The 24,434-nt window shown below is 37.6% G+C and overlaps 1 protein-coding gene across 4 annotated transcripts in view; it reads right to left on the reverse strand.

The window, feature by feature from the left end:
- The window catches only part of nyap2b (neuronal tyrosine-phosphorylated phosphoinositide-3-kinase adaptor 2b), a 65,425-nt gene that overhangs the window by 33,870 nt on the left and 7,121 nt on the right, over positions 1 to 24,434 (reverse strand). For 2 of the 4 annotated variants that reach the window (XR_015478179.1, XM_087240379.1), the window contains exons 1-2: positions 12,254 to 12,744; positions 4,742 to 4,947 (exon numbers count right to left, since the gene is read on the reverse strand). Coding sequence is in view for 3 of the 4 variants with exons in the window: in XM_087240379.1 (XP_087096505.1) it covers positions 4,742 to 4,920 (179 nt within the window). In the remaining variant the exon portion in view is untranslated. Of the gene's footprint in view, positions 1 to 4,741; positions 4,948 to 12,253; positions 12,745 to 24,434 lie in introns of those variants that run through there. The other 2 variants (XM_087240381.1, XM_087240380.1) reach the window with 1 other exon arrangement.

Here is a 24,434-nt window from a genome sequence, read left to right on the forward strand (position 1 = left end):
TTGACAGTTAAAGAGTCATTGTGACTGAAGTGATACTTCAACCAAAAATTCATTATTTACTCACCCATTCACTTGTTACACACCTATTTCAGTTTCTTTCTTCTGTTAAACACAAAAGAAGATATTTTGAAGAATGCTGCACTGTAAAAAATAATTCCGTAAAATTTACGGTAAAAAAACGGCAGCTGTGGTTGCCAGTACCTTACCGTTAAAAACACGGTACAAACCGTAAAAGTAATTTATCATTTTTACGGTAAATTACCATATTTTAGAAATTCATCGAGGTAAAATGTTTGTATTTTAAATGATCAACATTTACACATCTTTTGATAAACAGTTTACTTTTTATCACACCCACATGAACTTTAGCACACCCACATGCAAGTGGTGATGAGGCAGTTACATAATGAGCCAATGCTCATCACAATCAACTTTTCCCACAAGCAGATAAGAGTATCAGCATGTAGAAGGTGCTCGGTGTCATTCACACAGCTACTAAACCCCAGTATGGTAACACGCATAAAATTAAAGTCATGAAATAAACATTGTTTATCAACATTAGATGTAACATAAATCTCTAATGTACATAAACTGATAGGGAAACAACTAAAAAGATCCATAATAATGTCAACCAAATGCATAAAAAGTTATGTGCCATGCAGGGAATTCTGGGAAAGTCAATTTACGGTTATTCGCCGAATATATTAAGGAAACACACCGTTAACCAGGTTACGCATTTGTACTGTAGCATTTTTACAGTTTTTTACCGTTGAAATCACGGCCATTTTTTACAGTGTGGTTGATGGTTGATTTCTATTGTAATTTTGTTCCTACTATGGAAGTCAATAGGTACTGTAGATCATTGTGATAGATGATCTGTCTTATAAATATAAAGAGATTTATGTGTTTATGAAGTGTTTCACTTTAATGTGTTGGCTCCTTTAAGAATGCACTCCTCATTAGTTATGCAGGAGGAACATACCAAGAGGTTGTATGTTATAGCATGTTCACAAAAAAAGTACAGGACAATTTAAATTTAATTTAAATTTTTTATTTAAATTTATTTAAATTTTAATTTAAAAAAATTATTTGAATTTAATTAAAGTACAGATGGACGTGTGTTAATTCCTCAGAATATCAGTTCACAACAGGTACCATCAACTAGCATTTGTTTTTCAAAATATCTGACTCATAAAGGTTTAAAACTACATGAGGGAGAGTAAAAGATGAGGTAATTTTCATTTATGGGTGAAATATCCTTTTAAAGTTGGTGCATTGTAGCTGCTGGACCTCATTCTTCCAACCTTTTTAATTCACAGAAGAAAATCTTGCCAAAATATTAATTTTACATTGCAAAATCAATATTTTTGCCCTCCTGCATAAGATAATTTTAGTTACATGATTTATATTTTCTGTTTATGTTCTTCAGTGTTCACAGCATAGTTGTCTCATTAGCATGTGGAATTTTGCATTAGCAAAGTTTCTGTGCACTCCCAGATACAGCAGAAGCTCCGACACTGAATGGCTCAAAATTAAAAACCCGCCTCACTCAATGCAATGCAGCAATCTGATTGGTTGGTGGCTGCTCCAGCTGTCACCAGGCAGAACACATCTCCTGCTAGCACACTCTTCACACTTAATCTCTTTGTAACAGATTTCTCTCTCTCTCCCTCTCTCTCTCTTCCCATCAGTTCCTGCAAAAATGGGTCGTCTCATTGACCCACTTATATGCCTCATAAAAAATCCAGCTATTCTTTTTTTTTCTAGGCCTCATCCTGCAGCCACTGGGTATGAATATTTTATATCAGCAACAGCTGATAAGCAGACCAACACCTTTTCTATTACCTTTGCAGCTGACTTGTTGTGAAAGTTCCTCAACAGCAAAGTGTCTTCTGTAAATCAGAGCCTCGCCGAAGACTCGCTTCAATCAAACTCTTTCGGTTTTAGGACATAGTACTGTTGGGAAATCATGTGCATCTCATATAGGAGTTTTTTGACTGGGACAAGACATCAACAGCGAGAGTTAGCCAAATGAAGATTTTGACCTAAAAAAAAAAGTTTATAATGGTAATCTGGGACGCTGGGTAATATGGGACGCCTAAGATCTGCGTACGTTTCAAGCTCAGTCACAAATAATTTAAGTATTTTAACATAACCATACTGTAGGTGGCTTGTCTCATCTACTTATCTAAAATGTCTGCTATTGAAAACAAGATCAATAATCTTGTCTTTTTTCTTTTGACGTAAGATTAATTTGCTTACCTCATTTGCAGATTATTCTGCTTGTTTTAAGGAAAAACTCACTTAATATTGGCATATTATTTCTCAAAACAAGACTATATGTTTTGCTTGTCTAGAAAATTCTTCTTGAGTTAGGATTTTTTTGATATTTGGACTAGAAACAAGACAAAAAAAATTGGATGAAATTGGATAAAATTAATTGGACATTTCACACTGGATGAAAGATCATCATTTTCAGCTGAACCTCGCAAAAACGGAAATGCTTGTAGTTTCTGCCAACCCGACTCTACACCATAACTTTTCAATCCAGATGGATGGGGCAACCATTACTGCATCCAAAATGGTGAAAAGCCTTGGAGTAACGATTGATGACCAACTAAACTTCTCTGACCACATTTCTAGAACTGCTCGATCGTGCAGATTCGCACTCTATAACATCAGAAAGATCCGACCCTTCTTATCTGAACATGCAGCTCAACTCCTCGTTCAAGCTCTTGTTCTCTCCAAACTGGATTACTGCAACTCTCTACTAGCCGGGCTCCCAGCTAACTCTATCAAGCCTCTTCAGCTGCTCTAGAACGCAGCAGCACTAGTGGTCTTTAATGAACCTAAACGAGCACATGTCACTCCGCTGCTCATCCGTTGGCACTGGCTGCCAGTTGCTGCTCGCATCAAATTCAAAGCTCTGATGTTTGCCTGCAAAGTGACTTCTGGCCTTGCTCCTTCTTATCTGCTCTCACTTCTGCAGATCTATGTGCCCTCCAGAAACTTGCGTTCTGTGAATGAACGTCGCCTCGTGGTTCCATCCCAAAGAGAGAAGAAATCCCTTTCCTGAATGCTCGCGTTCAATCTGCCCAGTTGGTGGAATGAACTCCCTAACTGCATCAGAACGGCAGAGTCACTCGCTGTTTTCAAGAAACGACTAAAAACTCAACTATTTAGTCTCCACTTCCCTTCCTAATCTGCAATTGCCTCTCTGGATATACCACTAACTGTACTCAAAATAAATAAATAAAAATTTACTAATACTTTCCTTCTTAGACTTTACAGACCTGAAACTTGCCTATAGCACTTATTCATTGTTGCTCTTATAGTTGTGTAAATTGCTTCCTTGTCCTCATTTGCAAGTCGCTTTGGATAAAAGCGTCTGCTAAATGACTAAATGTAATGTAAATGTTCATTGGTTTATCAAATTCATTGCAGTCGTGACACACCAACATATCTGACCCAGTTCAGGCCCAGTTATATGAGTTATAAACTTGGCTGAGACTTGGCCCAAATATGGTCCATGTTTGGCCTTTTAACGAAAGCCAGATTGGTCCAATCATGTACCGTAATTCACTGTGGCATGTGGGCCAAGCAAAAGCTGATTGTGTGGGCCAGAGCTGGCCCAGAGACATTTTGCCAAGTAGGTATAGTGCTTCAAAAGATCCTATGCAGGAGTGTATTACGATACACCATTTCTTGGAAGCACAACCTTACGTCATGTCAGAGCTGAAATAAATGCTTTTTAGGTAGTTGACGCTGGAGCCGAATGCCCAAACGAGGTCTCTAAGAGCATTTAGCTTTTACTGCGCTGAGAAGTCGGTGCCAAATGCAATCAATGCAATCCATGCCACCGGGTCTGGAGCGCCACTCAACTGCAAATTGCCCACTGACACGATTACAGCTATGTTAATGTTAGCAAGGCCACTAATCTGAAGTGTCAAAATGGCTACTTAATGCCTGCAATTACTTTCGCATGCCTGAAATGACATTAAGATGACTTTATTTAATAAGTAGCGTGAAACTGATACTGGATCAGTAATGTACAGTGCGGCGTTATCCATTTTGTGGGCGCCTGTTTAACTTTCTGAGCTGCTCCCAAAGACAAAAGACATTGCTGTGCAGGTTCAAGCCCCAATTATGTCAAAACTGAAAAATTAATCAGGTTCCACATGTAGATTGGGACACAGACTTTTCTGTCATACAACACATGGACGGCATTATGCCATCGCCAGAAGGACTAAGTGAAAGGCAGCACCACAGGGAATCACGTTATGGTTTGTTTCCTTGTGTTGTTGTTAGTGAGAAGAGTGAGGGTATTTAAAGGGATAGTTCACGCCAAAAATAAAAATTCTGTAGCACTGTCGCTTCACAGTCAGAAGTTCGCTGGTTCCCGGCAGGGCCAGTTGGCATGTTCTCCCCGTGTTTGCATGGGTTTCCTCCAGGTTGCTCCGGTTTCCCCGACAGTCCAAAGACATGCGGTACAGGTGAATTGAATAAACTAAATTGGCCATAGCGTATGTGTGTGATTAAGAGTGCATGGGTGCTTCCCAGTATTGGAAGGGCAACCCATATGTTGGATAAATTGGTGGTTCATTCTGCTGTGGTGACCCCTGATGAATAAAGGGACTAATTAAATGAATAAATGATGAGGTAGCTTTCATTTTTGGGTGAACTATCCCTTTAAAGTGTGTCTTTATTTTGTGTCCTTGTTTACATTTGTCAAACCGCTTACCTTTTAATGGCTTCTTCCTGCTTTCGCTTCTTGTCGTTTTTCTCCTGAAAGTTAATCTTGCTTTTCTCATTCCACACTTGGTCGATGTTATGCGTGACCAATCTGTTATATGCTCTTAGTCCACAGTCTTCCACATACTGCATAAACATTAGCGAATCCTCCTCTTTAGAGCTAATCATTGCTCACAGGCATTCCAGCAGGGCATTCTGCAATGAGAAAAAACAATTGCATTAAAGTTACTACTGTGATCGTTTGAATTTTAGATTCAATCATTTTCCTACTGCTTAGTCTCTATTTCAGGGGTCACCACAGTGGAATGAACCTCCAAATCATTCATTCATTCATTTTCCTTCAGGTTAGTCTCAATTTCAGGGGTCACCACAGCGGAATGAACCGCCAGCTCATTCATTCATTTTCCTTTGGTTTAGTCTCCCATTTCCGGGGTTGCCACGGTGGAATGAACCACCAACTCATTCATTCATTCATTTTTCTTTCGGTTTAGTGTCTATTTCAGGGGTCGCCACAGCGGAATGAACTGCCAACTCATTCATTCATTCATTTTTCTTTGGTTTAATCTCTATTTCAGGGGACGCCACAGTGGAATGAACCACCAACTCATTCATTCATTCATTTTCTTTTAGTTTAGTCTCAATTTCAGGGGTTACCAGAGCGGAATGAACCGCCAACTCATTCATTCATTAACTTTTCTTCAGTTTAGTCTCAATTTCAGAGGTCGCCACAGCGGAATGAACCACCAACTTATTCATTCATTCTCCTTCGATTTTGTCTCTATTTCAGGGGTGGCCACAGCGGAATGAACCACCAACTCATTTATTCATTCATTTTCATTCCGTTTAGCGTCTATTTCAGGGGTTGCCACAGCGATATGAACCGCCAATTTATTTATTCATTCATTTGCCTTCATTTTAGACTTTATTTCATGGGGTCGTCACAGCAGAATGAACCGCCAACTCATTCATTCATTTTCCTTCAGTTTAGTCTCTATTTCAGAGGTCGCCACAGCGGAATGAACTGCCAACTTATTCATTCAGTCATTTTTCTTTGGTTTAGTCTCCCATTTCATGGGTTGCCACAGTGGAATGAACCACCAACTCATTCATTCATTTTCCTTTGGTTTAGTCTCTATTTCAGGGGTCGCCACAGCGGCATGAACCACTAGCTCATTCATAATTTCATTCATTTTCCTTCGTTTTAGTCTCTATTTCAAGGGGTCGTCACAGCGGAATGAACCGACAACTCATTCATTAATTCATTTTCCTTCGGTTTAGTTTTTATTTCAGGGGTGGCCACAGCGGAATGAACCACCAACTCATTCATTCAATTTCCTTCGGTTTAGTCTCTATTTCAGGGGTCGCCACAGCAGGATGAACCACCAACTTATTCATTCATTCTCCTCCGATTTTGTCTCTATTTCAAGGGTCGCCACAGAGGAATGAACAGCCAACTATTCCAGTATATGTTTTACGCAGCGGATGCCCTTCCAGCTGCAACCCAGTACTGGTAAACATCCATACACCCTCACATTCACACACACTCTCATACACTACGCCCAAAATTTCCCTATAGCGCATGTGTTTGGACTTGTGGGGTAAACCAGAGCACCCGGAGGAAACCTACACCAACACGGGCAGAACATGCTGAACTAAACACAGAAAGGCCAACTGGTCCAGCTTGGACTCAAACCAGCAACCTTCTTGCTGTGAGGCGACAGTGCTAACCACTGAGCCACCGTGCTGCCCCATGCAGAATTGTCGATTATATCTCATGTTAACGGGGTAGTTACTTTTGTCATCTACTTGTCTTGTCATCAACTGCTTGATCTTAGCTGGCACCCACTGACTTCCATATTCATTCGTTTTCCTTCGGCTTAGTCCCTTATTTATCAGGGGCCCCCACGACGGAATGAACCGCCAGCTATTCCGGCATATGTTTTACACAGCGAATGCCCTTCCAGCTGTAACCCAGTACTGGGAAGACTTCCATATTATAATTTTTTTCCACTATAGAAGTCACTGGGTGTAAGCAACCAACATTCTTCAAAATATCTTCTTTTTGTTGATATAAAAAAAACTCATGAAGGTTTAAAACCACATGAAGGGAATAAAAGATGTTTGGGTGAACTATCCCTTTAAGCAGTTATGGCATGGTGGTAATAATAATTATATGACAAGAATTGCTATATTCGCACAGCGGTGCTTTTTTATTGAGTTATTGTGTAAATACGCATGGATTCTGGGTCAATGAGATTCTCCCACCGTCAACAAACGCATAGAGAGAAGGAGCTGAGCTCTAAGCTTTAGGAGCGCATATTGTTTACTAGTTTGAGTAAGCGGTGGTAGTATTGTTTACAGCCTAGTTCTCATGAAAACAGGCCAGTGCATGTCTCATTCTGCATTATGAAGCATACAGTAGCAGGACACTGAGCACTGAGCAACCCTCAATAACCTTGTTTGTGCAAATGTGTGTGTGTTTACTTGTTTATATGATTACGCTGACTCAATTGTATAATGACATGTGTATGGTCTTGGTGTACACTGTTGAGGGGGGGTAACACTTTACAATAACAGTACATAAGTAATGATGTATTCATATGTAAGCTAAACATAGGGATTAAGCTGAAAATAAAATGAATGAGTGAATGATGAGTTAATGTGTGAATAACGGCAACCTAAATTACTCATTAGGACATGGTTGTTTGTTAATTAATGTCTTGATTAGCACATTAGTTTATGCTTAATTTAACCATTATGAACTCATGTACAATTATATCATGACTTTACTTGGAGGGGCACATCACCTTTAATCTATTCTTAACTACTTATAAACTCTTAATGCACGTCCATCTAGTGTGTTTACACTGAACAACAATTGAAAAGTGTTCTGGCAACATCAACTGTTTAAACGCAGAGTTCATGAGTGGTTAAGGATGAGTTAATGATGATGTGCCCCTCCAAGTAAAGTCATGGCGTAATTGTACATTAACATGTCATGTTGGTTACATTTAGCTTGAACTTAAATGTTATTTAATACATTAATTAACAACAAGTGCTAACAAGCAATTAGGATAGCCGTTATTCACTCATGTGACTCATGTTGTTAACGTTAATTTATGATTAGCGCATGCCTTAACTCAGGGCTGCCCAAACATTTTCTTATGAACGGCCAAAATCCAAACTTGACTGAGGGCTTTGGGCCGAAGGTACATTAAAGTTTCCATGGGTAATCACCTAATTTATTTCATAATATTTAAAAATAACTAGAAAACATTGCTTTAAATATTAACGAATGCAGTATATTTAAAAATGTTTAATAAAGTTATTCTAGCAACAACATACACAATCCAATTTAATACAGTGGTTCAATGCTGAATACACTAAGCTGCACCCGCCTTTGCCTTGATTTGCTCGCTGATGTCTTGTGCATTGCCTGATATCTGTCAAGTAAGTTTACTTTTTTTTTTTTAAATCTGATGAACTTACAAAACTAAAGAAAATACTAAACAAAAAACAAAGGGTTACATTAGATTGGAAATGACGGTATTTGTCAAAGATATTCGCCCCATCCACCAACTCATCATTCTCTCTTCGTTCTACCTTCAAGGTATACCGCGGTTTGGGAAAGTCAAGGTTTTAAAACCGTCTAAATTTTCTGCAATACCGTTCCTAAGGTATGAGTAAGATTTTTTATTACCATTTTTTTGTTTGTTTTTTTAGGACAGCAGTATCTCCAGCAGAAAAGATGCCATTTTAAATGGTAAAATTGTGAAACAAATGAAGACAGCAGAAGTCAAAAATGTATTTTAATTATTTAGCCTGACATGTTTACTGCTCCAAAATATTTTAAATGTTTCCCAAATTAAAATATATTGTGTACAAAGGGGAAAAAGTTTAGTTTTTTACCCAAACATTTAAAAAGAATACAATTTTTAAAGCAGTAATCTCAATATTGTGATACCGTTAAACCGTGATATTTATATCCAAGGTTATGATACTGTCAGAATCCTATAATGGCCCATGCCTAGTTTGAACATCTCTGCCTTATCTCATCATTAATTCATAATAAAGTAATGTTTAGTTTACATAATAATACATCATTATTCATGTAATGTTACTGTAAAATGTTAGGTGATGAGCTTTATAAGGACATGTATTGTGTCCTTGTAATTCAAAATGGTTAAACATTATATTTAACATTTGACATTCAAAATCTGCCGCATGTTTACTGTAAGGATTGGATTTAAGGGTAAGAATATAATAAGCATTTTTACAGTATAAAATAAAGTATGCATATGGAGAGTCCTCATGAACTACATATATAAGTACCTCACAAATCTATGTTTTAAATTCATATTTTTAATAGGAAGCTAAACACTATTATATTTGTGCATATACATTAGATTATTTAACAAAATAACTCACAATAATGGTTCAAAAATTAGTACACCAAAATTTATGTTACAGAAAAATATGAAATGCAAATTTTAAAAAGAGCAAAAATCCAGAGAAGCAAAAAATTAGTTGAAATTTTGTAGGTTGTAGTTTATTTTAGCAGTTTTTGCTTGAATTTAATTGTATTATCTTTGCATTTTTAAATATGTCTAGTGACTAAAATGTTATTTTGATAAATATATCTATTTAATAAATCTGTTTTGTTTAAATGCACCAAAATATATGATCTATATTCACTGGGAACTGGATAACAATATTAATTTTCAGTGTGCAAGCGTGTGTGTGCAAGCAATGTGCTCACAAGGACTATAAAATCATTTAGACATTGTGGGGACCAGCATGCACATTCAAAATAATGCTTACCCTAATGTTTCTGTGAGGGCTAGGTTTAGGTTTGGCCTAAAAGAATAAAGCCTGTTTAAAGAGCCAGCTGCATAAACATGCGTATATTTGTACCGGGTAATCTCTACATTAAGGGGACCAAATCTCCCTCTTTCCCAACTGGAATGGTAGGCTAAATCAAAGGTTAGAATGGGCCAACTTTGGCTCACGTGCCCTAGTTTGAACACTCTGCCTTAACTCATCATTAATTCATAATAAAGTAATGTTTAGTTTACATATTAATGCATTATTATTCATGTAATGTTACTGTAAAGTGTTAGGTGATGAGCTTTATAAGGACATGTATTGTGTCCTTGTAATTCAACATGATTAAAAATTATATTTAACATTTGACATTCAAAATCTGCCGCATGTTTACTGTAAGGATTGGATTCAAGGGTAAGAATATAATAAGCATTTTTACAGTATAAAATAAAGTATGCATATGGAGAGTCCTCATAAACTACATATATATGTACCTCACAAATCTATGTTTTAAATTCATATTTTTAATAGGAAGCTAAACACTATTATATTTGTGCATATAAATTAGATTATTTAACAAAATAACTCAAGAGAATGGTTCAAAGACTAGAACACCAAAATTTATGCTACAGAAAAATATTAAATGCAAATTTTAAAAAGACGAAAAATCAAGAGAAGCAAGTAAAATTGAAAAATTTTGTTGAAATTTTGTAGGTTGTAGATTATCAGTACTAAAGCCAAATCTGGAGCTAATCTAACAAAATAACTCAGGATAACGGTTCAAAAACTAGAACAACAATATTTATATATTATAGATAAATATTAAATACAAATTTTAAAAACCGGAAAACTCAAGAGAAGTAAAAAATTTGTTGAAATTTTGTAGGTTGTAGTTTATTTTTGCAGTTTTTGCTTGAATTTAATTGTATTATCTTTGCATTTTTAAATATGTCTGGTGACTAAAATGTTATTTTAATAAATATATCTATTTAATAAATCTGTTTTGTTTAAATGCACCAAAATAAATGATCTATATTCACCGAGAACTGGATAACAATATTAATTTTCAGTGTGCAAGCGTGTGTGTGCAAGCAATGTGCTCACAAGGACTATAAAATCATTTAGACATTGTGGGGACCAGCATGCACATTCAAAATAATGCTTACCCTAATGTTTCTGTGAGGGCTAGGTTTAGGTTTGGCCTAAAAGAATAAAGCCTGTTTAAAGAGCCAGCTGCATAAACATGCGTAGATGTGTACCTGGTAATCCCTACATTAAGGGGACCAAATCTCCACAGGCAGCATAACACTGGACATTTTTGACCTTATGGGGACCATTTTGATCCCCACTCGAAAAAACGGCTTAGCAATCAAGCGGAATTCAATTATTTGTCAAGAGGGTTATGTTATTATACATTTTGTACAGTAGCCTATATAAATCATGACGTCTATGAAACATGCAAATGTGCGCGTAAAATCTTCGTGATGCAGTAGTGTGTGGGTGTGTGATGTTTCGCAGTGTGTGCATCTGCAGGAGTGTTGGAGAAGGAAGAGGCAGCACTCTCTCTTATGTAGGTCAGTATTTTCAGAGTGCTCCAAGAATCTAGGCATGCTTGTTTACGTGTGAGGGGCAGTGTGTGTGAGTGAGGAGGGGGTTGGGGGGTTTAAAGGAGCCAGATGGGTAATGCACTGCCAGCTTAGAGACCCAGCGCTGTTGTCCAGCATCCTCTGCATCATGGCATCTCCTGATGACCTGCAACCTTGCAGCAGATACCCTTTCATATTCATAAGTATTCGTCCTGTTGCTTTTTTGAAACCTGTTCAACGTTGCATGACCTTAGTCACAAAATTGGCACTAAAATGTATTATTATTACTGTTGTTCTATAAATTACAGGTCTGGTCACCCAAAAGGTGTGCCTTGCAAATACATTAGTAGCCTTAAATATCTTTAAAACACATTTAAATGACTTTTTTAATTGATTATTGCACAGAATACTACAGCTAATATCACATTTCTTCCTTAAAGGGATAGTTCACCCAAAATTGAAAATCTACTCATTATTAAAATCTGACCCATTTAAACATGTTGAATGCTAAAGAAGTGTTTTGAAGCATGCTGGAAACCTGTAACCACTGACATCCGTAGTAGGAAAAGCAAATACTATGGATGTCAATGGTTACAGGTTTCCAGCATGCTTCAAAACATCTTCTTTTAGCCTCAATAGACCAAACCATAACTGAATGTTCCGTTTTGGGTGAACTGTCCCTTTAAGAAAGTGATGTTAGTAGGTATTCTGTAGTGATATAAGTAGTTCTGTGCAATACGTTTTGCTTTCATTTAGGTCATTTAAACGCGTTTTGAAGATATTTAGGGATATTTGCTCTATTTTAATTTAATTTAATACAATTTTAACCATTTGTTTTATTTGCAGGGCACACCTTTGGGTTTGTCTGTCCTTTCAAACTCCTCTATTCTGACTGTAGATTCTATTAAGTTACTGTAATTCCCTAAGCAGAGATGACCCTGTTTTTCAAAGAAATGTTCTAGAAAATTCACAGTACATTCATCAGATCTTCAAAGTAATGTAAAAGTCCCATGTATACTGTACTGTCGTATCAAACAACACATTAGAACCATGCATGAAATGTGCAAGAGGTCAGATAAAATTGTACTTACAGAAGAACTTCGTCCCTGCAGGCTACTGCGCCAACCAAATCAGATAGATCCATTTAGAGACCCTGGGACCAAAAACCCAACTGATATCCAGAGATCCCTTCTGCAGTGCCACCCGGAAAGACTCGGGCCATTGCAAAGTGATGCTACAGTTCGCAAAAGTTGTATTCCTGTGCATAAAATCAGGAGTCGACGCTACAACCTTCAGCACCTTCAGCATGCAACTCCAGCCCGATAGATGCTCTCTTCTTCATCTGTGCATGTTAAACGTGCACAATAATATCACCTGAGAAAAACCTCCTTCCAAAACTTCAATCCAAGTCCTGCACAAAAAAGAAAAACAAACAAAAGAAAAGCTCCTGAAATCTTGAATCAATCATGCACTCTTAGGAATTGATCTTCTTCTTTTGGTTGTTGTTGTTTTGGAAGGACGCACTTGCGTGTGGGCACCTAACGGCAACGCTGGTTCTCGGATGTAAGGCTCGTCTCTGAGTGGATGCCACAGCAGATTAACACGGGCTTCACGACACAAAGAACACGCCTCCACCCGCCTCCTCCTTCTTTTTTTTCCCCGCGCATAACACTCTTGCCACTCTCAGTACCAAGGACAGCTCTTCCGCAGCTATTGTTGATGGGTTGTAGTAAAAAAGGGGCCGGGGAAACACATGTCAGTCATGGCACTAGTGGGTGGGGTGGGTACGGGGTGTGAATCATTAGACCAGCCCCTTGGCTTTGCAACTGCGAGCACCACTCCCAGTGTCCTCAACCGGTAAACAACACAGTGTAAAAAGCCAACAGCCAAGCCCTAAAAGTCACACTTTGAAGTAACTTTAGATAGAGCTGAAGTCAAAGTCTTTACCATATATTTTCCAAACGATGTTAAAGACAGCAAGGAAGTTTTCACAGTATTTCCTATAATATTTTTTCTTCTAGAGAAAGTCTTATTTATTTTATTTCGGCTAGAATTAAAGCAGTTTTTAAGGAGTTTAAGGAGGTTTAATATTATGAGTCCTCTTAAGCTTATTTTGTTTTTCGACTGTCTACAGAACAAACCATCGTTGACTTGCCTGATTACCCTAACTTGCCTAGTTAACCTAAAAAACATCTAGTAAAATATTACGCTCTATCATCAAGGCAAAGATAAAAGAAGTGGAAAGGTCTCAAAAAGAGTGGGAAAATAGTAGAGCACATTATAGATTTGAGATTTGTTTGCAGGATTAGCGTGGTGCGCGGGAGCTCATTCAAAGGGATTGTTACCGTCGACACAAAGGGATGAGGGGCAGCGATCTGTTGTTTTGCTCAAGTATCCCCCCTCTCCCCCTCCCTCACTTTCGCCCACCCTGCCTCCCACAGTCTGTGACTGATCTATAGCATCCCTTAAAAAAAACCTGGAAACTGTGTCAAAGGCTGCATTTAGGATCACACCGTGCAAAATATTAGAGGTCATATAGGCTTTTGAAAGAAAGAAGCGTGAAACTGGAGTTAAACATCACTTAGGATGTGTTCGGCAAACACAAAAGAGAGTAGTTTATCTAATCAAAGAGCTAGCTTGACCTCTGACGTTAGCTTTGTGTTGAGGTCAGACTGTTTAAACTCTTTGAAGTAAGATCAATAGAATGCATTGTGCATTTGAGCAACTAATTCAAGAGAGCGTGCAAACAATCAAGTGTTTTGAGAAGTGTATTATACTTTGGCCGAGAGAGTTTATTGTGCTGCAATTTAAGAAAACACATGCAATATTAAAAAATGCACCAATAGCAATATCGGTTTGATAGCATATCTGTTGCAAATCTTCACAAGGCAAACAAAATAAAAAATAAAAAATGTGCTGAAAATTCTCATAACGCAAACAAATTAAGAAAACGTGCTGCAAATTCTCACAATGCAAATTAAATTTTTAAAAACGTGCTAAAAATTCTCACAATGCAATCAATTTTTTTTTATAAACTGCTACAAATTCTCATAACGCAAACAAGATAAGAAAACGTGCTGCAAATTATCTCAATGCAATCAAAAAATTTTTTAAAAGTGCTGCAAATTCTCACAATGCAATCAAAATGTAAAAAAAAAGTGCTGCAAACTCTCATAACGCAAACAAATTAAGAAAACGTGCTGCAAATTCTCACAATGCAAACAAAATAAAAATAAAAAGGGCGGCAAATTCTCATAACGCAAACAAATTAAGAAAACATGCTGCAAATTCTCATAATGCAATCAAAATAAAAAAAAGTGCTGCAAATTCTCATAACACAAACAAATTAAGAAAACGTGCTGCAAATTCTCACAATGCAAACAAAATAAAAAAAAGTGCTGCAAATTCTCATAACACAAACAAATTAAGAAAACGTGCTGCAAATTCTCACAATGCAATCAAAATTTTAAAAAAAGTGTGGCAAATTCTCATAACGCAAACAAATTAAGAAAACGTGCTGCAAATTCTCACAATGCAAACAAAATAAAAATAAAAAGGGCGGCAAATTCTCATAACGCAAACAAATTAAGAAAACATGCTGCAAATTCTCATAATGCAATCAAAAAATTTTTTAAAGTGCTGCAAATTCTCATAACGCAAACAAATTAAGAAAACGTGCTGCAAATTCTCACAATGCAATCAAAATTTTAAAAAAAGTGTGGCAAATTCTCATAACGCAAACAAATTAAGAAAACGTGCTGCAAATTCTCACAATGCAATAAAAAAAATTTTTAAAAGTGCTGCAAATTCTCATAACGCAAACAAATTAAGAAAACGTGCTGCAAATTCTCACAATGCAAACAAAATTTTAAAAAAGTGTGGCAAATTCTCATAACGCAAACAAATTAAGAAAACGTGCTGCAAATTCTCACAATGCAATAAAAAATTGTTTTAAAAGTGCTGCAAATTCTCATAACGTAAACAAATTAAGAAAACGTGCCGCAAATTCTCACAATGCAATCAAAATTTTAAAAAAGTGCTGCAAATTCTCATAACGCAAACAAAATAAGAAAATGTGCTGCAAATTAACTCAATGCAATCAAAAAATTTTAAAAAGTGTGGCAAATTCTCACAATTCAATCAAATTTTTTTTTTTAAAGTGCTGCAAATTCTCACAATGCAATCAAAATTTTAAAAAAGTGCTGCAAATTCTCATAACGCAAACAAATTAAGAAAACGTGCTGCAAATTCTCACAATGCAATCAAAAATTTTTAAAACGTGCTGCAAATTCTCTCAATGCAAACAAATTAAGAAAACGAGCTGCAAATTCTTACAATGCAAACTTGTTAAGAAAACATGCTGCAAGTTCTCATAATGCAAACAAATTTAAAAAATACTACTGCAAACACACTTGCTAACGTAAAACGTTACGGACCTGGCTATTTAGGTTATGGGCTGCGTCCGAAATTGCATACTTCCATACTATATAGTATACTAAAAACAGTATGCGAGCTGAGTAGTATGTTTAACTTCATAGAATTCGAAAAACAGTATGCGAAATGTACCTACTACTGTACTTCTGGCAAGATGAAGTGTGCATCCGAAGGACCCTACGCTATCCCATGATGCACTGCGAGAGAATTCATGAATGGGAGTGAAGAGACGCAACATTATTTGATGTTGATTTTTTTTTTTTTGTTTTTAGGTGGCGTTGAAAAGTAACCAAAATGGGATGTTTGTCTGATTTTGGACATTGACGTCGACCTGACATTGGGTTCTGACATCAACCTGATTTTCATTTCCGAATACGAAAAAATGTAAACAAATATTTTGAACTCATTGAGCAAAAGCTGAACAACGAGATCATACGATTTCATACAAATTTGCCACTAAATCAAAAAGTTTCAAATTGATGTGGTAAAGATGCATGAAAATTTATAATTTTTAAAAGGAGGCGTGTCACCCAACCCCACCCCCAAACACAACCGTCATTGGGGGATGAGCAAATCAGACCAATAAGATGGTACAATTTCATACAAATTAGCCACTAAATTAAAAAAGTTACGAATTGCCGTGAGATAGCATTGGTAAAGATGTATGAAAATGTTTATTTTTTTAAAAGGAGGCATGGTACCCAACCTGACCCCTAGACACAACTATCATTTTGGCATGAGCAAATCATCCTAAATTGTACCATTGAGATCGTACGATTTAATATGAATTAGCCACTAAATCAAAATGTTTCTAATTGCTGTGAGATAGCATTGGTAAAGACGTACGAAAATGTGTGATTTACAAAAGGAGGCATGTCACCCAACCCCAACCCTTAAACACAACCGCCATTGGGGGATGAGCAAATCATACCACTAAATCAAAGCATTACAAATTGCTGTGAGATATCGTTGGTAAAGACATTAGAAAATGTATGGTTTTAAAATTAGTCATGGCAGCCAACCCCACCCCCAAACACAAACGCCATTGGGGGATAAGCAAATCATTAAGATTGTACGATTTCATACAAATTAGCCACTATATCAAACAGTTATGAATTGTTGTGAGATAGCGTTGATAAAGACGTATGAAAATGTATGATTTTTAAAAGGAGGCATGGCACCCAACCCCACCCCCAAACCCAACTGTCAATGGGGATAAGCAAATCATACAAATTTGTACCAATAAGATTGTACGATTTCATACGAATTAGCCACTAAATTAAAAAAGTTACGAATTGCTGTGAGATATCGTTGGTAAAGACGTACAAAAATGTATGGTTTTTAAAAGGAGGCCTGGCACTCAACCCCACCCCCAAACACAACCGCCATTGGGGGATAAGCAAATCATTAAGATTGTACGATTTCACACAAATTAGCCACTATATCAAACAGTTATGAATTGTTGTGAGATAGCGTTGGTAAAGACATATGAAAATGTATGATTTTTAAAAGGAGGCATGGCACCCAACCACACCGCTAAACACTACCATCATTGGGGGATGAGCAAATCATACTAAATTGTACCAATGAGATCGTACAATTTCATACGAATTAGCCACTAAATCAAAAAAGTTACGGATTGCCAGCATTGGTAAAGACGTACAAAAATGTCAGTATTTTTAAAAGGAGACTTGGCAACCACCCCACCCCCAAAGCCAACCGTCATTGGGGGGATAAGCAAATCATACTAAATTGTACCAATGACATTGAACGCTTTCATACAAATTAGCTACTAAATCAAAACATTACAAATTGTGTGAGATAACGTTGGTAAAGACGTACAAAAATGTATGGTTTTTAAAAGGAGGCATGGCACCCAACTCTACCCCCACCCCCACCCCCAAACCCAACCATCATTGGGGGATAAGCAAATCATACTAAATTGTACCAATGACATTGAACGCTTTCATACAAATTAGCTACTAAATCAAAACATTACAAATTGTGTGAGATAACGTTGGTAAAGACGTACAAAAATGTATGGTTTTTAAAAGGAGGCATGGCACCCAACTCTACCCCCACCCCCAAACCCAACCATCATTGGGGGATAAGCAAATCATACTAAATTGTACCAACGAGATTGTACGATTTCATACGAATTAGCCACTAATTTAAAACGTTTCGAATTGCTGTGAGATATCGTTAGTAAAGACATTAGAAAATGTATGGTTTTAAAATTAGGCATGGCACCCAACCCCACCCCCAAACCCAACTGTCAATGGGGATAAGCAAATCATACAAATTTGTACCAATAAGATTGTACGATTTCATACGAATTAGCCACTAAATCAAAAAGTTACGAATTGCTGTGAGATATCGTTGGTAAAGACGTACAAAAATGTATGGTTTTTAAAAGGAGGCCTGGCACTCAACCCCACCCCCAAACACAACCGCCATTGGGGGATAAGCAAATCATTAAGATTGTACGATTTCATACAAATTAGCCACTATATCAAACAGTTATGAATTGTTGTGAGATAGCGTTGATAAAGACGTATGAAAATGTATGATTTTTAAAAGGAGGCATGGCACCCAACCACACCGCTAAACATTACCATCATTGGGGGATGAGCAAATCATACTAAATTGTACCAATGACATTGAACGCTTTCATACAAATTAGCTACTAAATCAAAACATTACAAATTGTGTGAGATAACGTTGGTAAAAACGTACAAAAATGTATGGTTTTTAAAAGGAGGCATGGCACCCAACTCTACCCCCACCCCCAAACCCAACCATCATTGGGGGATAAGCAAATCATACTAAATTGTACCAATGAGATTGTACGATTTCATACGAATTAGCCACTAATTTAAAACGTTTCGAATTGCTGTGAGATATCGTTAGTAAAGACATTAGAAAATGTATGGTTTTAAAATTAGGCATGGCACCCAAACTCACCCCCAAACCCAACTGTCAATGGGGATAAGCAAATCATACAAATTTGTACCAATAAGATTGTACGATTTCATACGAATTAGCCACTAAATCAAAAAAGTTACGAATTGCTGTGAGATATCGTTGGTAAAGACGTACAAAAATGTATGGTTTTTAAAAGGAGGCCTGGCACTCAACCCCACCCCTAAACCCAACCGTCATTGGGGGATAAGCAAACTGTACTAAACTGTACCAATGAGATTGTACGATTTCATTCGAATTAGCCACTAAATCAAAAAGTGACGAGTTGCCATTCGATTGTGTTGGTAAAGACATGCTAAAAGCAGATTTAATTTTAATTAATATTTGAGGTTTTGGTAAAGAATAAGGTCATGTAGTGGTGGGCTGCATGGTTTTATCACTCTGGGATGGGAAGAGGTGAGAATGCAGCAGGTCAGTAGATTAGAAAAGGCCATTTTAAAGATGACAGGCTCTCATTAAAGTTTCAGTACATCTTATTTCCACATCCGTGCTTCAGCAACCAAAGTGGGCCACCAGTCTGCTGCTTTAACCTTGATTAGACCTGAAATTCTTGTACACACACACTATGTATGTGGTTTATGGTTGTGTTCAATCCCCATAACTCTACTCGTAAACACAACCCTTGTTAAAAAAAGAAAATAAACCCTCTGGGGCATCCTGAACATATTTTTTAAGCTTAATGGAAAATTTATTGCTTTTAATGGGACTGTAATGCTTCCTCAGGGTGTCTACTGGTTATTTGTTCCCTTTTATTGGGGATATTAATCACATACACACAAAAATTAAAAGGACTGTTTAAATAATTATATAAACATGGTAACAGGGTAATATAAAAAGGGTATCTTCTACTTGTTTATTTTAATAATTACCCCCATTTTTTTCCACAGTAGGACCCAAAATCATTATCCTTTAAAATATATTAAATATCTATACAGTAAACCCACTTTTAATTAAAGCAGCCACATTTGAACCATATGAATATTCAGTCATTCATTTTCTTTTCGGCTTAGTCCCTTAAACCGGAGTCGGTTTTTAAACCACCAACTTATCCAGCACCTTTTTTATGCAGGTGATGCCCTTCCAGCTGCAACCCATCACTGGGAAATATCCACATACAAGTGTCATTACTTCAATTTGTTCCCTTTGCCGCCGTTCATACAGCAGCGGCGGCGGTAATTGATGCGCCAGCAGCTTTTGACCACTGGATGGCGCTTTAACCACAGATTTTCAGCTTTGCCTTTTCACAATACTAAATAGACGGTTTTGTGTACCTTTTGTGATGTGATGTGTTCAATTAAAATATAATTTTGTTTTAGTTTTTTTAGCAATAAACATGCTTTTACACTATACGTTGTTTTAGAAAAGATACATGGTGAGAAGTATAGGCCTAGACTGCAAAAAGCAAATATAAGAATTAAATTCTTCAGCCTTTATAGTCTGTCACACAACCAGCGATCGCTCTCCAGAGATCGCTGGTTCTCACACGAACACCAGGACTACACTTCCGCATTTCCCAGGACTACATATTCATACATGCACTTCTCCCAGACACTTACGCCTGCTCACACATCTAGCTTTATTACACTCACCAGCTGCACCTTGTCAGAGACTGATATCACACTACTTATAAGCCACTCATGAACCCATCCAGTTTGCCGAGTCTTGTTTACTTATTGTGACATTACAACGCATTTTCCTGTCTTGTTTCTCTGTGTTAGACCCTAGCCTTGTTCCCTGTTCTCCTATTTAGCCACCTGCCTTTTGACCTGTTGCCTGTTAATACGACTACGATTTTGGATTTGCCTGCACATACCTGTTTGTACCTGATTTGACCATTGCTTGCCTGACGCTGAATGAACCTGCATTTTGGATCTTACCTGCAGTTGTGTCTGTCACTCCCTCCCCGGTCGTTACAATGTCAACCAAGGCTCATTCTGAAAACGTAGTCCCATGGACGTTTCTGGAGACTGCAAAATATGTCCCGGGAGGTACGTATTTTTTACAGATCTAAGAGAGGCCGCTGTGTTCGCTTTCTCTGTGTTTCGTATCTCAAATGCCTCTTGCGAGTGCCATTCGCACTGTTCTTGCGTAAACCCACCAGAGGCCGCTGTCGAATGACTGTCTGTTTGACTGACTGAATGATTGAATGGGCGACCGGTCCTTCCCTAAACCCAATCAATTTTACCAATTGACCCGCCGCCCCACTAAACCCAACCAACAACTTACAAAAGCCATTCAGAAAAATAACAGCCCTCGTCTAAGTTTTACCACGTTTTCAGATTTTACCACATTCTCACTCTGTTAAGAACTTTATTTTCTGGATTCTATTTTTGTCTAACCTGATTTCAGGAACTGCTCTTCCCCGAACTCGAACACAGTCGTCGTCGTCATCGTGGTCAGCTCCTTTCTGCATCTCAAGTCCTCTGATGTGCACGACGAGCTAACTGGACAAACTGGTTGCAGCGGGAAAGCCCTTCACACACAGGTAATCGGTCAGCCGGTAAGCACGAAAAGAAACGCCGTCATACTGCCCCATAGCGTTCGCTTAAAAAAATGAAATGCAGCCATACATACCTCCGGCTACATAAATCGCAGTCTCCAGAAACTACCACAGGACTACGTTTGAAGAATGAGCCTGGGTTGGGTGATGGTATTACCTTTAAATCTTAAACATGTGCACATATGAAAACCGCGGCACAGCACACTCTATAAAATAATATTAAGATTATTGTGCCGGTGGAGAACATCACCTGATTGTAAACTTGTGATTACCTGAACTTACTTTATCAGTAGGCTATTTATTATTTATTACAGGCTGTGTTACAAATATTTGAGCAGCTGCCACGTCATGTAAAACATTCTCATGCACTCAGAAATAGTGGCAGTTATGAATTAAATAAATGGCCATATCCGCTCACAAAGTGAGCCGCATATTATTTATCTTCTGTTCATTCTCTCTGTTCATTTCTCTTTCACACGCAGGCACGTGCACACATAGGGCTCAACCTGTGAAGTGCATATGCCCTTTTTAGTCATGGATAGAAAGTGCCCTTCCAAAGTTATCAAAAGTGCCCCCGCGACGCGACACACCCTCAGTCCCGCCCTTCATTAGGCGCGCGATAACACCAGTCTTGAGTACGCGCGCTTAACCCTACGCGCGCTCAAGCATGCAGAAAAAGAAAAAAATCTGATTGTTTAAAAAAGCGCATTATGTACACTAATGTATAATAATAAGAATAATAATAATTAGCTAATATATCCATAATGCCGGGATGCGTGGTGTTTTGACTGAATATCTCGATCAAAAGCAAAATTATTACCTGTTGAACGGCATATGCTAGCCTATATTGTGGAAAAATCTAATTCACGACCTGGGATGCGTTTCCCAAAACCATCGTTAGCCAAGATCGCAAGTTCCGTAGTTACAAACATGGTTCGTTGATTTGCCGTTTCCCAAAAGTTAGTGTATAATAGTTTAGTTTTTACATATAGTATTGCAATTATTGCATAAACGTTAAAAAGTTTTTATCGGCCTAAAATTAACGCATCGATTCTGAGTTATTATTTAAAACATAAACCTGCGTTTTAATGACGTATGTGGGTGTCATAAAGACGTTTTAAATCAATGTATTATTATCATTTAATGTGAACAACTCGTAATAAAAATTTAAATGTATTTATTTCACCACCTTATTAGAAAAACTGCATCAATTATTATAATCATTGTTTATCTTTATTTACAAGTAACAGATTATTTACAGCTAATGTATAGTCTATTTCTGTCTGTTCGCATCCCATCCCTTGCATAGTCGCAAACTGCGGTCATACCTAAAAAAGCCCATTCTTTTTCCTTTAAAGCGGCGTCGGTAGATCGTGCGGCGGTAATGGTCACATTGAACTCTCACCTACTGTTTACTCATTCACACTCATACACTACTGCAGGCCCGGATTGGCTAATCGGGAGCACCGGGAGAATTCCCTGTGGGCCGGTCTGTTTTTTGGCCGTGAGGGCCGGTGTCCCTAGCTGCTTGCACTCTCAGCAGTCGCACTTTTTTTCATCTATTTATTTTTTTGACCATAGCCTCACTCTTTTTATTCATTATTTTGCCGCAGCGCCGCTCTTCTTATATATTTTCTCGCAGCCCCATGAGCAAAATGCAGCCTGCAGGTTAACTAACGTTAATGATGATGTAACGTTAACTATAATCATTCGACCCCAAACAGCGAATTCGAATAATTAAAATTAATGAATAATACACCTGCTCAATGAAAATCAGATGATTCACTACATTAATAAATCTGACATAACTTGATCAGAAATCTAAAAAGGGGAGAAAAAGATTAAGCCAACAGTAGAAAGTAATACCATGTCTTGCAGGTCACAGTCCAATACTTTTTTTTTTTATTCTCTCTGCATCAGCACTATAGTGGACCAGTGGTAAACACGTTGCGTTACTACGCCGTATGGCCTGTGTTCGAATCTCACCTAGAAAATTAATAATATATATTTTTTCATTTTTATTGTTAAGACATATAATACTGTTAGGGCTTTTGAACATTTGAATTTCTAAAGCAGATGTTTTCTTGACAAAGACGTGATAGTGTCACTAGAAACTGAATTGGAAATGACCTTATTTTAATATAGACAGTCGTGAACTGAGGTGGGCCGGTCTGGCTTGAAACTCCAGGGCTGAAAATAAGTCCCACTCCGGCCCTGCACTACGGACAATTTAGCCTACCCAATTCACCTATACCGCATGTCTTTGGACTGTGGAGGAAACCCATCCGAATGCAGGGAGAACATGCAAACTCCACACAGAAAGGAATCAGTGACCTTCTAGCTGTGAGGTTAACAAGCTACCCACTGCACCACCGCGTCACCCCATATTAACACTACAAAATAAAATGTAATAAAAAATGAAAGATACACAAGCCTGTTTATATGCTTTTTTTGATGCAATGTATAAAGCTATTTAATTGTGCATTCAGCAGCTCTCAAAACCATATCTAGTAGTTCATGTTCAGAGCATTTTAAATGTTCACTGTTGACGGTCCCTTCCTCTGCAGCCGAACATGCCCATGGGTTTTTTAGGTGCCAGTAAAACATGCCAGTAACACTTAGCACATGTAGATCTGAACTTACACCCTTCCTCCGTTATGAGTTCACACATTCGACAGGAGTGTGAGCTCTTGGAAGAGGAGTGAGACAGAGGTGAAAATTGGGGTCTGGGAGGTCACATTCCCTCAAACAGCAGACCGGATTCTGTCTCTTACCAATGTTGAGTAAACAACCAGGCTTTCTTTCCACAAACAATTTAGGTACATTTGAGTTTTGTTTTATTGAAAGGAAGTCTGCATCTTACGATCTGATTTTCAGGATAAGATCATGACCTCTCGACCATCAGGGGATTTAAATGAGTTGTGCTATTATTATTATTATTATTATTATTTATTAATGTATTTCTTAACGAGATAGTTCACTGAAAACTTTCAATTCTACTTTCATTTACTCACTCTTTACTTGTATCTTTCTTTCTCGTGAACACTAAAGGATATTTTGAAGAATTGCCATTGAATACACTCCCTGACAATAGTCTTGTTGTCGATCCTAGTTAGAAGAGCAACAAATAATATCTCGACTTCTAGCTGATCAGTTGGAAAAGTGGCAGAAGGTTGATTTTTCTGATGAATCATCTGTTGATGCGCATCCCAATCATCACAAATACTGCAGAAGACCTATTGGAACCCGCATGCACCCAAGATTCTCACAGAAATCAGTCAAGTTTGGTGAGGGAAAAATCATGGTTTGGGGTTACATTCAGTATTTGGGCGTGCGAGAGATCTGCAGAGTGGATG

The sequence above is a fragment of the Danio rerio genome, chromosome 2 (genome assembly GCF_052040795.2).
Source record: "Danio rerio strain M-AB ecotype USA chromosome 2, GRCz13ab, whole genome shotgun sequence".
Classification (NCBI taxonomy): Eukaryota; Metazoa; Chordata; class Actinopteri; order Cypriniformes; family Danionidae; genus Danio; species Danio rerio.